Here is a 14,725-nt window from a genome sequence, read left to right as displayed (position 1 = left end):
AATGATCCTCAAAGATTTATTCTAGGCACAGAAATCTGACGTCAGAATTTGTGATTCTTGGAACGGTGAACACTTTGACGATCTTTCTTTAGACAGTGTGCCGTGTTAAAACAAATGGACAGCCTCTCTGCGCTATTTGCTGATTTTAAGCGATGCCTGAGATAGTCTGTGGGGAAGAAAAAAATCACAAAGACCGATCAAAAAAGATAGACTGAGCGTGTCTGGCAAAGGACTAGACATAATATATAGCATCTAAGCATCACTCTGCTGATCCATCTCATACTATATGAATCATCTCATACTATATGAATCATGTTTGATCATATTTATGAAAAATTGTCAAAAAGTTGTATTAATCAAGATAAAGAAAGCTGTTTTTCTTTCTCTCTTTGTCTTGCTGTCTCTATTTTTTATTGTTTGCAGCAGATGCATATTTTGTCTCACAGAAAAATGACTTTTCCTTTATTAACAGAGACATGTGACCTTTCTCTGCAGATTTCCGCCACAAAAGCCGACCCTAACCTTGGGTTCATGATCCAGACCTGCTTCATATCTCCAGAATCCAATCCTCTCATGCCGTCAGACTACGTTGTCATAGAGAACATATGTCCCAAGGACGACTCTGTTCTCTATTACCCTCAGCGAATCGATTTCCCCATCCCTCACGCCCAGATGGACAAAAAACGCTTCAGTTTCACCTACAGATCAAAGTTCAACGCGTCATTGCTCTTCCTGCACTGTGAGATGTCCCTATGCTCCAGAAGAAATGACCAGGAGACGAACCTGCCAGAGGTAGAAACCATCATCTAACATATCAGTTCTGTTCCAAGATCTAGTGAGCTGCCTTTGTGGGCAGTATTTTAAGGGCGTCACACTATACATTAGGTGTGTTCATAATGCAATTGCTGTTTTAAAAGTTGGGCAGTGGCATTATGCTGCCTTCTAAGATACACTGTACCTTGTTTTCATAAATTATAAAGCATAATAACTTGTATCGTTCACAGCGAGGGTAATATAATGAAAAGATATACCCAAGATGGCAGAAGCAAGAGAAATGTTCATTCAATACTGAACAAATAATTGAAAATTGTGTAACATAATTAAAAACACCAAATAATGCGGTTTACTATGTGTAGTATGCTTATGTGAGTATTGCTTAGCCACATGCTAAAATCAAACTATATTTTAATTAAGTTTGGATGGGTCTATGCTCTTTTTCGTGTTGATTTGCAGTAAAAAAAAAATCCTGAAATCAGTTGTGGCCTATCCATTCCTGCTCATTGTTACGATATAATTCACTGTAATTCAGTTAAACACATAATGATTTGTTTGCATTCAGAGTTATGGATTTTAATAGCTAATATTGCTTTACCGCCCTCTGGTTAACTTTTTTTTTTTTTTGTGGCATGCAAAATTGTGTAAATAAGACAAAGAATCCAAACTGCAAAATGGTTTTGAATTTGCAGTAATTATTACATTCAAGATAGCAAAATCCTGTAGGAACTGCTATGCAGAACCTTCCAAATGGGTTCCTCATGAAGTTCTATTTCGGTTATGATGTTGCCTTAGAAGGAAGCTTCCTTTTTTGGCTGCTCACTAGGTTTTGGAACACTGCCTTTATCTCCTTTATCTTTGCTTTCATCATACACACATGCTTCCCTCATTTCTTTGTATTATTTATAAAGATCTTTATAGATGACTCTGTGGTAACACAGTTCCAATTCTTAAAACTATTTAACTCCAGTTCTAATCAATTTAAGCTGATTCATATAAACTGCAGGTGTGTGTTAGCTTTCACACAATCAGATTGAAAATCATTCTATCGCATTATCATTTATATAATCAAAAGTTGCTGCATTGTGCATGATTGTTTTATTTTAGACTCCACAGGGTTATCTCATTAAGTCAGAGTACAGGAACGCAGATAACTTATTGACCCTAGCACATATTTTCAGAGTAGTTGCTTTATTATATGGATAACATGAACACACTCTTTTATCCATTTATATAATCTGTTTGACTTTGCTGTCCATCCTAAGAGTTGCTTTTTGATTCATTGCCTTGGCACGGGTCACTATATGCCATCTGCCAGCATCAATCCACTCTCTCTGAGTGCGGGATGCATAAATCTCAGGTTACTTCAGTTACCATCCACAGAGGAAAAACAAATCTCCAACTTTCACTGTCCTTTTTCAAATTACCTTCCTCCCTCACTTCTAGTCATAATCATTTTAATCTCCTGCATTTTCAGCCACTCTAATCATCATATTGAACGTTAAGGTTGTATATGTCTCGCCTAACATGATCTTGAAAGTGACTCATCGTTTGGTCGTAGATGTTTACAGTTCAGTTATAATCTGGATGAGGATAAGAGATGTGACGCGTCAAACCGTATAAACTGTGTATGAAATTATATGTGCTTTCACTTCGAAGAGCGTGTGTTCAGTTTGGCTCAGGCACAATTTCTGCTACGAATGGGATGGTTTTAATGGCTTGAAATACACACTAATCCATGCTAATGAAGAACAAAGTGAAAATTTTAAACATCACATGGCTTAACAATATGGTCAGATGGGGGTCACTGTGAGAGTGTTTCAGACCAGTTGATATTACAAATCAGTAATGTGTTGCAACCAATGTTATTGGTTGCAACACTCTCAGAAAAAAGGTAATTAACCTTTAAAGCAGTGGTTCTACCCCCTTAAAATTACATTAAAACTGAGCATGTATTTCTAAAAGGCAAAATTCTGCCTCTAGTGTAAAAACTGGAAACATGGTAGTGTTGTAAATGGTAAAATACATGATACACAACCTTATCTTTTACGGTAAAAAAATGACTGCATCCACACAAGCAGTACTATATAAATAAAGGTGAAGAATAAATAGACACAGATTGTGCATAGAGATCACTTTAAGACTCTATTCGATACGAAAACATACCCTGTGTGAGTTCTTGTTTTTAATGTCGATAATATATTATATGAGCAAGAATATTTTTTTCCCCCGAAAATCAACACGATTGCAAATGTCACTGAATTTATACAACAGTTCAACAAACAAAAAGATAATATTAAGTAGCGTACATTTTAAACAGAGCATTATCAATATAGTGTGCTCTTTTTGCAATTATTGCCTCTCCAAGCAACACACAGTGGTGTTTCTTTAGTGAACGAATCTGCGGCTTTGAACAAATCGGGAGAGTCAATGATTCAATGACCAATTCATAAATGTTTGTTTCGAAAATTAGTTTCGTTATTGAATAAATTAATGGCTCGATGACTTACTCCTTAAGACGTGACTTGCCACTACCTACTGTCAGTTTTAGTTTAACATTTAAAAATACTGTTACCATAATTTCATATTTCTCTAATGAACTTTTTTAATTAAAACATTATCTCATAACATTATTTATGCCATTGTAATTGCATTAATGCCACCTCTGTGCAACATTAAACAATGTTTAAATACATCTAGATGCAGCTTGTACCACTGCAGTGCAAAGACGGCTTTTGTTGATAAAGATTTCATTTGATTGAAATTACTGATTTAGTTTAATTTATTGCTTTTTATAAAACGGATAGTTCCAGTCCTTGATTCTGATTGGTTGAGCCGCGTTCAAAGCCGTAGTAAATTATTCTACAAACATACACCTATGACCGCATTACATTAGTATTACTGCGCACCTGCCGTTTGTGATTCTTTGTTGCTGCATGTGTTGCTTAGCAACCTCTTTGGAACTACATTGCTTGGCTGAGGAATAAATGTGTTAATAACGTTAAATGTTTGTTGCTGGTGTTTATTTTATGAATCGTGCCGCGTCGTGCCTAACAATGCCCTTTTGCTCTTCTAAATCCGCTGTAAAACAGGGCTCTTATGGCTTTAATTTATTACATTAATAATTATATAAATGGAATTTTAAGAATTTGACAAAACATAACAAATACATTTAATATAGGGTTAGAAAAACTTCCCAACTGCTTCAAGGTAGCCTTTAGGGGTAAATAATATACAAAGGTGTACCTTTTGAAAGGGAAAATAAATGAATGTTGATATATAATATATAATGAATAACAACCTTTTTATACATTCAGAATATCTGTTTTTTTCTGTTTGCCAAGCTACAACAGACTCCAAAATCTGGCCTCATAATAAAGGATGTGCAGTTGTAAGCCTGTTTATTATAATACGCTCTTTTATCTCACAAGGGAGGTTCATTCTGTTTTTTGAGGGTTGTGGCGCCCATATGCCAACGATTACAGTTGGATCTTATCCTAACATTTCTGCTTTTTTTCTTTGTAGTGTATGTTACCAGATGAAGCTTGCACTTCCCTCAGTGTTGAGAACATCCTACTCATGATGATGAACACCAAAACCATCACCAAGCCAATGGTGGTCATCTCCGACAACACACCTGTCACTGTTAAGGTCCCTGAGGAGAAAATTCCACCACAACTAGGTAAAGATCACAAGTCAATACAACATCCAACTTTAGACATTAAAGGTGCCCTTTTTTGGATTTTTTGTTTTGTTTGTTTTTGCAAACCTCAGTCAAAATAGTCATTTCAGTTTTTGTTTTTTGCTGATTTTAATATCTTAGCCTTAGATATTCTGAAGAACATCTTGCTGTGATTGGCATATATGGAGCATCATGGGAAAATGTGCGTGTCTGAGGTTGTATATGTGTGTCAGTCACTCAGATCACAGGTCAGAGTTCCTGTCTTGTCTCACTTTGTGGCGCATTACACCCATCTGGAGTATCTTAGTATGTGGCAATTGAGTTGAGTATGTGTGCATTTGCATGTGTGTGTTTATTGTGCTTTCAATGTGGTTTGGTTTTAAAGTGTGTGATTCATTAGAGATGTGGGACAAGGGACTCATAGATGCACCAGAGGAGAGGAAAAAGACCAGCTTTCCAATTCTGTATAGCATTTGTTTTCACTTAAACATTCTTTTTGTACAGAGAGAGAATGAAATTCAGAGAGCGGGAAAAGGGAGAGAATGAAGATAAGGAAGAAACTTGACCATGATAAACAACTATATACAAATGCACTATATATCTGCAGTCTGCATTTGCCATAGATGGATTGTGTAGTATACAAGAGGACACTAGGGTGTTGTCTAAACTTTTTTTTACAAAGAAACTTAATTTGACCATGACTGATTTGTTCTGTTCCCTGCATCCTCTTGGCAATATTGCACCTATTGCGGTTAGAGTGAATCAACTTTACTGACTCGCAACTCTAATGAAAATCATTCCGGTTTAATAACACAATGTTGCTGTGTTGCGTGTAGCAAATGGAGCATGCATCTATTAGTCACACTTGATTAGGTAAATGATTGCCACTCCTGAAAGGATGCAAGCTGGGATTTTATTGCCACAAGTCAAGTTTTATGTAGGTTTAGTTGTTTCTGAGTGGAAACAAAATAACAATTATGTTCCAAAGAAAGCAGATGACACATACCTGGGAAATATGGAGTGAATCCAGATTGTATGTGAATTCAGTGTGAATCCAGTGTTGGCTCACTCTTGATGAACAAGCTTGTGTGTGTTTCCAATGTCAGGTTTATTCTCTCTGGTGTGAATTAAGTAAACTCAGATATGCCATAAAAGTAATGAAAACAGGCTTTTCGTCTCATTTTGAACACAAAGACAACTCTTGTACAGACATGGCAGAAAAGCAAAAAGGCTTTCAAAAAGGCTCAAAGCGCCGCTCTGGACAGGATCCCAAAATGTTTGGCTTAATCTACAAATCAAAGAGGGCAGTTAATGGGAGTGCCATGCTTGAGAAGAACATGGCAGAACAAAACATTGCCATCCGAAAAAAGATTCATGATCAGAAAACATCAATACTTCCCTACCTTTTTTGGTCTAAAGCAGATGTACAACCTCGCATAGAATTTTTTTAAATGTTTTTATTTTATTTTGCTGTGCTGATAATCACACAGTTGCTGACTTATTACAGAAATAAAAATACTGTAAATGACTGAGGATCACACACTAGACATAAAAGTTATTCCGAACACATACCGTACAACTTTACTAGGGGATGCATGACAAATGAAACCAATGTGTTTTAAAATAATCTCAAAATATCAAACATGTATGATATCCTCCAACTGGAAGCTAAAAAATCGTGTTCTCTTCCCATCATAAACCATGCGATTTTCAGCAAAATCTGTCAACTCGGACTGCCCAAAATCTGCAGAGCGGTTCTGACTTCCTACCGTGTGTTTCAAATGTATAAGTTGGCTGAGAGTTTAGAGAGACTGGGTACTCAGGGTAGGTCTGTCTTCAAAGATTTATGTTTTGCTTAAATTATTTAATTATGAATAAAATAAATGGGATAATGGGACCCCGAAGTCCAGCGGTCAGAAAGTAAAAGTCCTGCCATATTTTTGTACCACCCATGAACTCAGTCAGCTGATTTCACTAATTAGTTCTATCTCCTGGCTGAAAACTCTGCTAATTGGCAAATCCAGGTGATTGGAACAAAATACTGAGGAGGACTTTTACTTTCTGAACCTGGACTTTACACCTCTGCTCTTTACTGCTGAATCAGGCAAACATCATCTTGTTGAAGTTTGTCCAATGCTTGTCCAAAAAATACACACAAGAGTACTGTTCTTGTGTTCATACTTCCTTTGAGAAACCCAGCTAGCCCTAAAAAGGGCGAAGTAAAGAACAGCCCAAATATGTTCTGACACCCAGGAGGAGATCTTGGGCGGTGGTGACTACATACAATGTTGTCCAAGTTGTCCAAGTCCAAGTTCATTTACTTCCCTCCAAGATACTTTACAGCGTTTTTGGGTGGAGTAGCTCACACAAACCTATGGCAACGGCGGAGCAAACCACATCCCTTGCTTTGAGCTGACATAGCTTCTCCCAGGAATCCTCTAACCGTACAAGCTTTTGTTCTCGGTTCTGTTTTGCTTACGAAAGCCATAAATACAGTACATTGTGAGATTTTATTTTATTATTAATTTTCTATAGTTCACCCAAAAATGAAATTCTGTATTTCTGTATTCTGTGGAACACAAAACAAGATATTCTGATAGTCAATGGAGTCCAAGCAACATTGGATCTCAATACATTTTTATAAAAATATTAAAAAAATTACATTTCCCATTGCATGAAAAAAAAAAAAAAAAAATTATCAAAGATATGCTACCATTTAAAAGTTAACAAGTATGTTTTTTTAATAAGAAATGAACAATTCATATTCAGATTAATACTTTATTCAGAAAGAATGCATTTCAATTATTTTGACCAATAAAGACATTTAGATTTCCATTTCAAAGTTATTTTTAACTTTCTATTCATCAAAGAAACAGCACAACTCTTTAAATGCTGAAAGTTAAACTTTACCATCACAAGAATAAATAGCTTTGTAATATATTAAAACAGAAAATAGTTAAATTCTAATATTTCACAATATTACTGTTCTTAGCCTCTTCTTTCTTTTTTTTAATCAAATAAATGCAGCTTTGGTGAGCATAAGAGACATATCTTACCGAATGCAAACTTTTTAACTTTCGTGTTTTATTTTGTTTACTGTTTCTGTGCCCTTTGCTTATGCCTCAAAACATGTACATAGACAGAAGTGTTGATGACAAGCTTTATGTTTTTGAGCTGCCCTGCACAGATATGATATAGGGGTTGGTTCTGGTGGTGATTTGGGGTAAAGGGTAAAAGCCTGAGGTGGGAGCCGTTACATAGCACTCGCTCTTGTTTTAACAGAGCGCTCCAGTGATAGTCTGTCATCAGTCTGTCAGAGGGGATGAAAATCTGAAGGTGCTCTCTCTGAGAATAGCCTCTATTGTGCTTGAGATGTTGGCGCTAGACCAGCTGGGCTATGAAGCTGGTGGCCACACAGGGTCTATTGTGCTGTGTGATCAGTGATCATTAGAGCTAATTAGAGCTCTGAAAGTCATTCGGCCTGTGGCGCGAGTCCAAGGAAACTCTCAGATGCTTGGCTTGCTCTCGGATGCCACTGCAAATCCCATACCAAGCATGTGCTCTCACTTTATACGTGGTCACCAAACACTTGCACCACACAGCATGTACACATCATGAACTGCATCATGTACAGAATACAGACATTAGAAGTGAAATGTTTATGGTTAAAAAATGCAGTTGTGGTAGCCAGAAATACAAGTATTCTGTAAAGAATACAGTAGCAATTTTTCAGGTATTACAAGGTATTTGTGCTTGTATACTTTAACTTATAATCATGTTTCATCAAGTAATATAATGTTAATATACCAAGCTAAAGGCAACTTTTACCTCAGCTTTTAAAATGTACTGATAATGGCCATATGGCCACATAATGAAGTCTCAGTTTACGAATGTAATAATGGTTCCCTGAGAAGGGGAACGAGACACTCCATCTTGGAACGATGAAATAGGGAATGCTATCAGTTTGACCGGTGTCTGAAGCACGTGTAGTATACCTACACAAATTTAATTGATGAAAGACAGTCCATGGCGTCACTACCGAGCGCCTGCCCGTATAAGACGGCGTGTGCAATAGACGTCATCACCTTTTTAAAAATTTTCTGAAGGAGACAGGCAGGTAAATCCGAGGCATGGTATCGAGACAGTGTCCCCTTTTCACAGAATGCTCTCTTTCGAAGTGGAACTCATGATGAAAAAGTGGAGTGAAAAAGTTACTTTGAAAAATAAATACCAGTAATTGGATTGGTTTACTCACATTCCTTACATTTTCAAAATTGATGCACTCCAAATTGCGGTGTACCAAATATTTACCAAACTGTACTGTAACCCTGACCACAGAGTGCAAAATCTGAACTGTTACATGCTTAACGGAGATACTTTAATCTATATTTTGACTTCTTTCTCACAGACATCATATATGTGTTGGACACCCCGACTGTGGTGGGCATTGCTTTTGCTGCCTTTGTGATCGGAGCCCTTCTGACTGGAGCTCTCTGGTTCATCTACTCGCATACAGGTGAGCAAATATCCCTGCATATTCACATCCGAACACCCTTGAACTCATCTGACCCTTGTTCTTATTACCTGCCTCACGCTAATTAGTATTGAGAGAGTTATACATCATGTAATTTATCATATTGTCAAAATAAGCAAGGAAACATGCTCATTTTTGATCGTCGGAAGGGCTTGCTGTTAACAGCAATATATTAACAATAGCATATTGACTCCCAGCCCGTAAATATATCCCGTTCGTCAGCAGAAGCGCATCTGTCTTTTCCGTTCTTTCAAGCATTGGTGGGGGTGGGAGGGGGGGTGCTGGATGGTCGGCAGTATTTTGGGTACAATAGCCCAAAAGGGACTGGAATTCCCCCTATCCATGAGGGTGTCTCCAGGCCTCACAGGAAAATGCATATACAATCCTCCAGCTGAATGCCAAGATTCACTCCACCCCTCCTCCCTGCATTGCCCTGTTGTCGCCAGGCCGACGACCTCTGTTGACCCTTCAGAGGAAGCGCATGCTCTTTCTTAGCCCCCATTTCCGCCCATTTGCATTCACCCATAGTCTGGCCTCTGGTTTATGTCCTCAGTGCCGTTGACCTGCTACCGTTTTATGGCACACATTTGAAGGGATTTTCCTTCTGAACACTGTTCCAGAATCTGTAGTTGTGTAGGCCAATGAGTATCAATATGTAGACTGAGGATCAAAGCCATTCTGGATTTGAGATATTTCTATTTTTTGGACATGGGTATCTTGGATATGTCCGTGTCTTGACATAAAAGGAGTCATGTTTAGCTTTTATTAGCTTTCATTTTTATTCTAGAGTTTGTTCAAAAACATAAATCAGTATAATTTTGATTAATATTGCCTGTGGTATTCAGCTGGGATGACATTATCCAGCTGTGTTCTTGCTCATTGTTGTTGTTACGTGAGACTGAATAGTTTAGATCAGGTAACCCCAGAGACCGAGTTTGTTGTTATTTGCCAGTTTATGCTTGTGTTACTGGTAAGACTCAGTGTTTCATTTGACTCCCTCTACGTTAATTTAAGGTCAAAACTGTGACTTTTTCAAGTCAGAAACAGGTGTAAAATGTTGAAATTTTAGTTTTGGCGTGTTCTAAGCTCTGATCATTCCAGCCATGTGTTTCTCATAATGGCATTGATTACTTTAACCACAATATTGTAAAGTATTTAATCATATTACTAAAATAGCCCTGCATGGAATATTTTTTGGATACCGACGTTAACCCCAAGTGCTTTTCATGTTTGGAACAGCCTAAATTATTGACTCAGAGCCTCTTGAAAAAAAAAATGCTAAAAGACGAAAAATATCGAAATACTGTGGTGCTTTTCTTAACTGTGAAGTGTAGGAAAATGCCAAATAAAGGCTTTGGTGAAATTAAAGGCAACATCTTCCATTTCTCTCTCTGTCAGTTAGATCCACAGAATGATTCTGTTTTTTCCCCAGTATGATACTTCAGTTCTCAAAAAATAGCAAATAATATAATGTATAGTGTACTGTGGTGTATTAGTGCATAACTGGGGTTTAAATACTTTTTGATGCCAATAACCCCTAATTTGTCTATTGTTCTAAAGAAAACATGTTGTTTGCAAAATCAGCCAAAAATGTATTGATTAAATTGATTAAAATATTATATGTAAATTATTTACTTGATTTGATTTGATTTAATTAAAAGCATATTTCTTCTACTCACTATACAGCTAAATGTATAAATCTAATATATACAATTTTTTTTTCTTTTTTACAAATATATTAATAAATATATATATAGTATTTATTAATATATTTGTAAAAAAAAAAATCGTTTAATTTAATCTTATGTTATTTTGTCATTGTTATTATTTTATATTTAATTTATTTTTATTTCAGTTTTAGTTTCAGTACTTTTATTAATTTACAGTTCTAGTAATTTTTTTTAAATTGTTCGTCTAATATGTATATTTTATTTCAGCTTCATTTCAATGAACTAAAATGATTTAGATACATTTTAGTTGTACTTTTTTACTTCACAATAACAACACTTTACTTTCACACTAAAAGAGTGATGTGTATAACGATTATGAGTACATGATTGTTCCATACATTAGGGATGCTTACTATTTTAGGGAAAGCTACGTGTGGAATGTTGCGGGGGTCTGTTAAAAAACAGCTCCTGTAATCCTGTCACCGTCCCTGTCGTAGATCACACTGATAGGTTAAGGACGTTGCCCCTGTGCGCACAGAGTGGGAGTTACACAACGAAATGACACACTCGAGTGGATAAGGTCAACAAGCTGCCATCAAACTCTTTCTCACACAAACAACAAAATGCATATATGATTGGAGCACTGTTTCATTTAACTAAAACTAGCATGTTGTTAGTCTGTGTATGTTCGCAAGATGAGTGTCCGTAAGTGAGATGTACGGAGGCAGATAAGCGGGCCTAGTACACAGCGCTGTATGAGGAAATAGGCTGTTTTTAGCTGGAGCTCTTGGCAGCACATCTCTGGCACATATTAGCAGCAGAGGGGCCTAAAACAGGGAAGCAGAGACGCGTCCAGTTGAGCTGAGAAGAGAAGCACACAGACATAAACACACTCACAATTTACAATGCTGGGTTGGTGGAAATGATTTACAGACGTTTTACAGAGAATTCAGATGTATGTAGTGTAAGAGAGCAGAGTGCTTAATTCATATTTGTGTTTTAGTCAAATGCCAAGTATGTAAAGCAAACCTGGAATTTGATTAAAAACTCTAATCTAGGGTTGAGTCCTCTGATAGAGGAATGTTTAAGTCTATCTAGAACAACAATCAGTGAAGACAATGACAGAAGAATGAGATCGATGAGATCGAACCTCCAAAATAACCTTTCAATGAACAATGGTTAAAAGATTTTTTTCCCTTTGTGTGTAGATTTCAATTATGATCCCTTTTCCACTATGAACAACCTTTTGTGAAATGGAAAGGTCAGAATGAATGTACTGTAAGTGCACCAGCCAAAGAAAAAACATTTATGAAATAAATGTGTCTGTGCCTGAAAGTGTTATGCTTTCATGACTTCGGGGTTAACAACTTCTGCCATTCTGAAAGACTCTAATCACAGAAAGTCCTTTCATTTTGTCCCTCATCATTTTATTATATCCACGCATGTGGTTACAGTCCTGTCTTGCCTGCACTCGAGACGGTGACGTGAGAGCTCCACTGACACTCTTCACTCCTATTGGTTGGTGTCACCATTGTCCTGTGCATTGGGTTACCAGCACCAAGTCCAAGCCTATTCATTTCCACCCGAATTTAGCATTTTAATCAACAGTAAATTTTTGTTAACCTTTTACCATGTCTTGGAGTATCGCAATAATATCGTATCGTGATATGTATTGAATCGTGACATGAGGGTATCGTTACACTAGCCTGGAAATCCAGACTTAAATCTGAAAGATTAATGGTCAGGCGTCGACTAATGAAAATCGTCCAGCTCGAGGGGCGGCACCAAGCATGCGTTTGAAAATCTCACTGCACGCAATTGGATAACACTACAACCAATCACAACGATACACAGTCTAAGCCGCATACGCTTAGCTACTAGCAGAGCCAACTGGTAGATTAGAGTCTTGCCGTATACAGTCGGCAAAACAGCAAAAACGCTCTTCTTGCAAAGGAACGATTCAAGCGCCGTCTTCTGTTCCTCTTTTAGAGAAACAAGTCTAAATATTTCATTGTAGTGCCCAAAGCCGTTTCAAACAACTGGTGTTCATCCATAGCCATCTTGCAATGTTTACTAATGACTTTGACGTCGCTGCGCTGTCGTCATCTCGCCTCTGGCCCGCCTATATCAGATAACCCGATGTGATTGGTGCAGCTCAGATGCAAGGGCATATTTAATGAGCATCATTACTCGATAACTCGCTGAGCAAATTCAACTTGTGCTCTCGCGAGAACTCTGGATTTCCAGGGTATCGTTACACCCCTAGTTTATATACATTTGAGGGGGCAGTGCTTAGAAATGAAGTATACAGTTATAGCAGCAACCCACCCCAGACTCTGGAGTGTCACCAGTCCTAATCCAATCAGCTCCAAGAGCCTTTAAAGATCTGATGTCATCATACCATTAAATGCTAAATACAATGTACTTCCCTTGGTTTTTCATTTGATTTATGTCAGAGCATAGGATCATCAGATCTTAAACAGATCCTTAAATGTGTTATCTCACAGTAATCTTAAGGTATTCTTGATCAATCTCCCTCTTCAGGTGGCACGGGAGCGAGGCAGCAGGTGCCGAAGTCGCAGCCGGTGTCTGAGAACAGCAGTGCGGCTCACAGTATCGGCAGCACACAGAGCACGCCGTGTTCAAGCAGCAGCAACGCATAGAGCAGCTGGACCGGCTGCTGCTTACAGCGCTATTATGCTTCGTAGAAGAATGGAAGAATACGTGATTAAGTAGCATACCTTGAGAACACAATGCCTTATTATTTTCACTATTTGAACTGAAATGTTTAGGCTGAATATACAACCGGATGAAATAAGCTACATTTAGAGGTGAGGGACAGAACAAAATCAAGATCCCAGATGGTTTTTAAATGTTGCTTTTTTTTTTCTTTTTTTTAACCCCACAAGAGAGTGTTGTTTTGCCTTATATGGTTGGGATCAGTGTGAAAATAACAAAGGCTGTTTACACCAGCCATTATGGCATGAAGGCGGTCCAGAGGAACAGTTAGTACTCGGCGAGGTTACGCAAGGGTTCTGTCTGCGCTAAACAATGATCAGTGCCTTTCCCCATCGAGCTTACATAATATATTAGACAAGAGAAATACATTTAAAGATCTTAATGGTCAGTTTGTCCATATCTGACTTTTAATACCCAGATGCCAATCATTTAATTCTACATTATGGTATATAGTTTTCTTTAAGACCAGCCGTCTTCAGGTGTTTTTGGCATATTGTAAAATAATGTATATTCTGTGAATATTAAATTGAATGCATAGAGATTTCAAGTGGAAATAACTCCATAAAAAAAGCTTTAACTAAAACCAAATATTTAACAAATGTTTATACATCATTAAGAAGATCATTTTAAAATTACACAATTAATCATAAAGGCTAATATAAATGAATGTACATATATACATGCATAATCTCTTTCCCAGAATTGGCCTTTAAAAGATAGTTGCAAAATAATAAGACGGAGAATAAAACTTAAATTATGATGTTCATTTTCCCTCCCATATTTTGTTGTTTGATAGCCACTATTAAAGTCTCTGTACAGATAATTACAGAAAATAAGCATTTTATGAGTAAAAAAATTATTGACTTACCGGTATATATTTTATAGAATGTTATTTTTAAATGCTGGGCATTATTATTCAACATTACTATAAGCGGTAATGATTTCAGAAAACAGCAGACTGTTACATTTTAATATTTCATCCTTAAAGTACTCAATCAAAATGAGTATTTGTTGAGGATGATTTAAACAGTCTCTTCGCAAGAGATGTACATAATCTGAGGCCAAAGAATGGGCATTTACTTTCCAGTCTTTTTTGGGTTATGTTTAGGTACTAACCTTCCACTAAAGTCAACACAAAATCAACTTTTCTCAACAACAAAACAAATCATTACTTTATTTCTGCTGTGTATGTGAAGTTAACATTTTGGGATTGTGTTTAAACATACATACATACATACAGACGCACTTGTGAAGTGCAATAAATGTATGAATGCAAAGCCAGAGTAATCCCACCGTCAAAACTTTACATGAATGTCAATACATTAT

The 14,725-nt window shown here is 37.0% G+C and overlaps 1 protein-coding gene across 1 annotated transcript in view; it reads left to right on the top strand.

Moving 5' to 3' along the window:
* Nucleotides 1-14,436, top strand: part of tgfbr3 (transforming growth factor, beta receptor III) — a 123,481-nt gene extending 109,045 nt beyond the window's left edge. Inside the window, exons 13-16 of the mRNA XM_079627919.1 lie at nucleotides 496-792; nucleotides 4,300-4,456; nucleotides 8,865-8,972; nucleotides 13,205-14,436. Coding sequence (XP_079484045.1) covers nucleotides 496-792; nucleotides 4,300-4,456; nucleotides 8,865-8,972; nucleotides 13,205-13,323 — 681 coding nt within the window. The 3' untranslated portion in view covers nucleotides 13,324-14,436. The remainder of the gene's footprint in view (nucleotides 1-495; nucleotides 793-4,299; nucleotides 4,457-8,864; nucleotides 8,973-13,204) is intronic.
* Nucleotides 14,437-14,725: the final 289 nt, after the last annotated feature.

The sequence above is a fragment of the Phoxinus phoxinus genome (genome assembly GCF_949152265.1).
Source record: "Phoxinus phoxinus genome assembly, chromosome: 11".
Taxonomy (NCBI): Eukaryota; Metazoa; Chordata; class Actinopteri; order Cypriniformes; family Leuciscidae; genus Phoxinus; species Phoxinus phoxinus.
The sequence above is the reverse complement of the archived record's forward strand: the minus strand, read 5'-3'. Positions and strand labels throughout refer to the sequence as shown.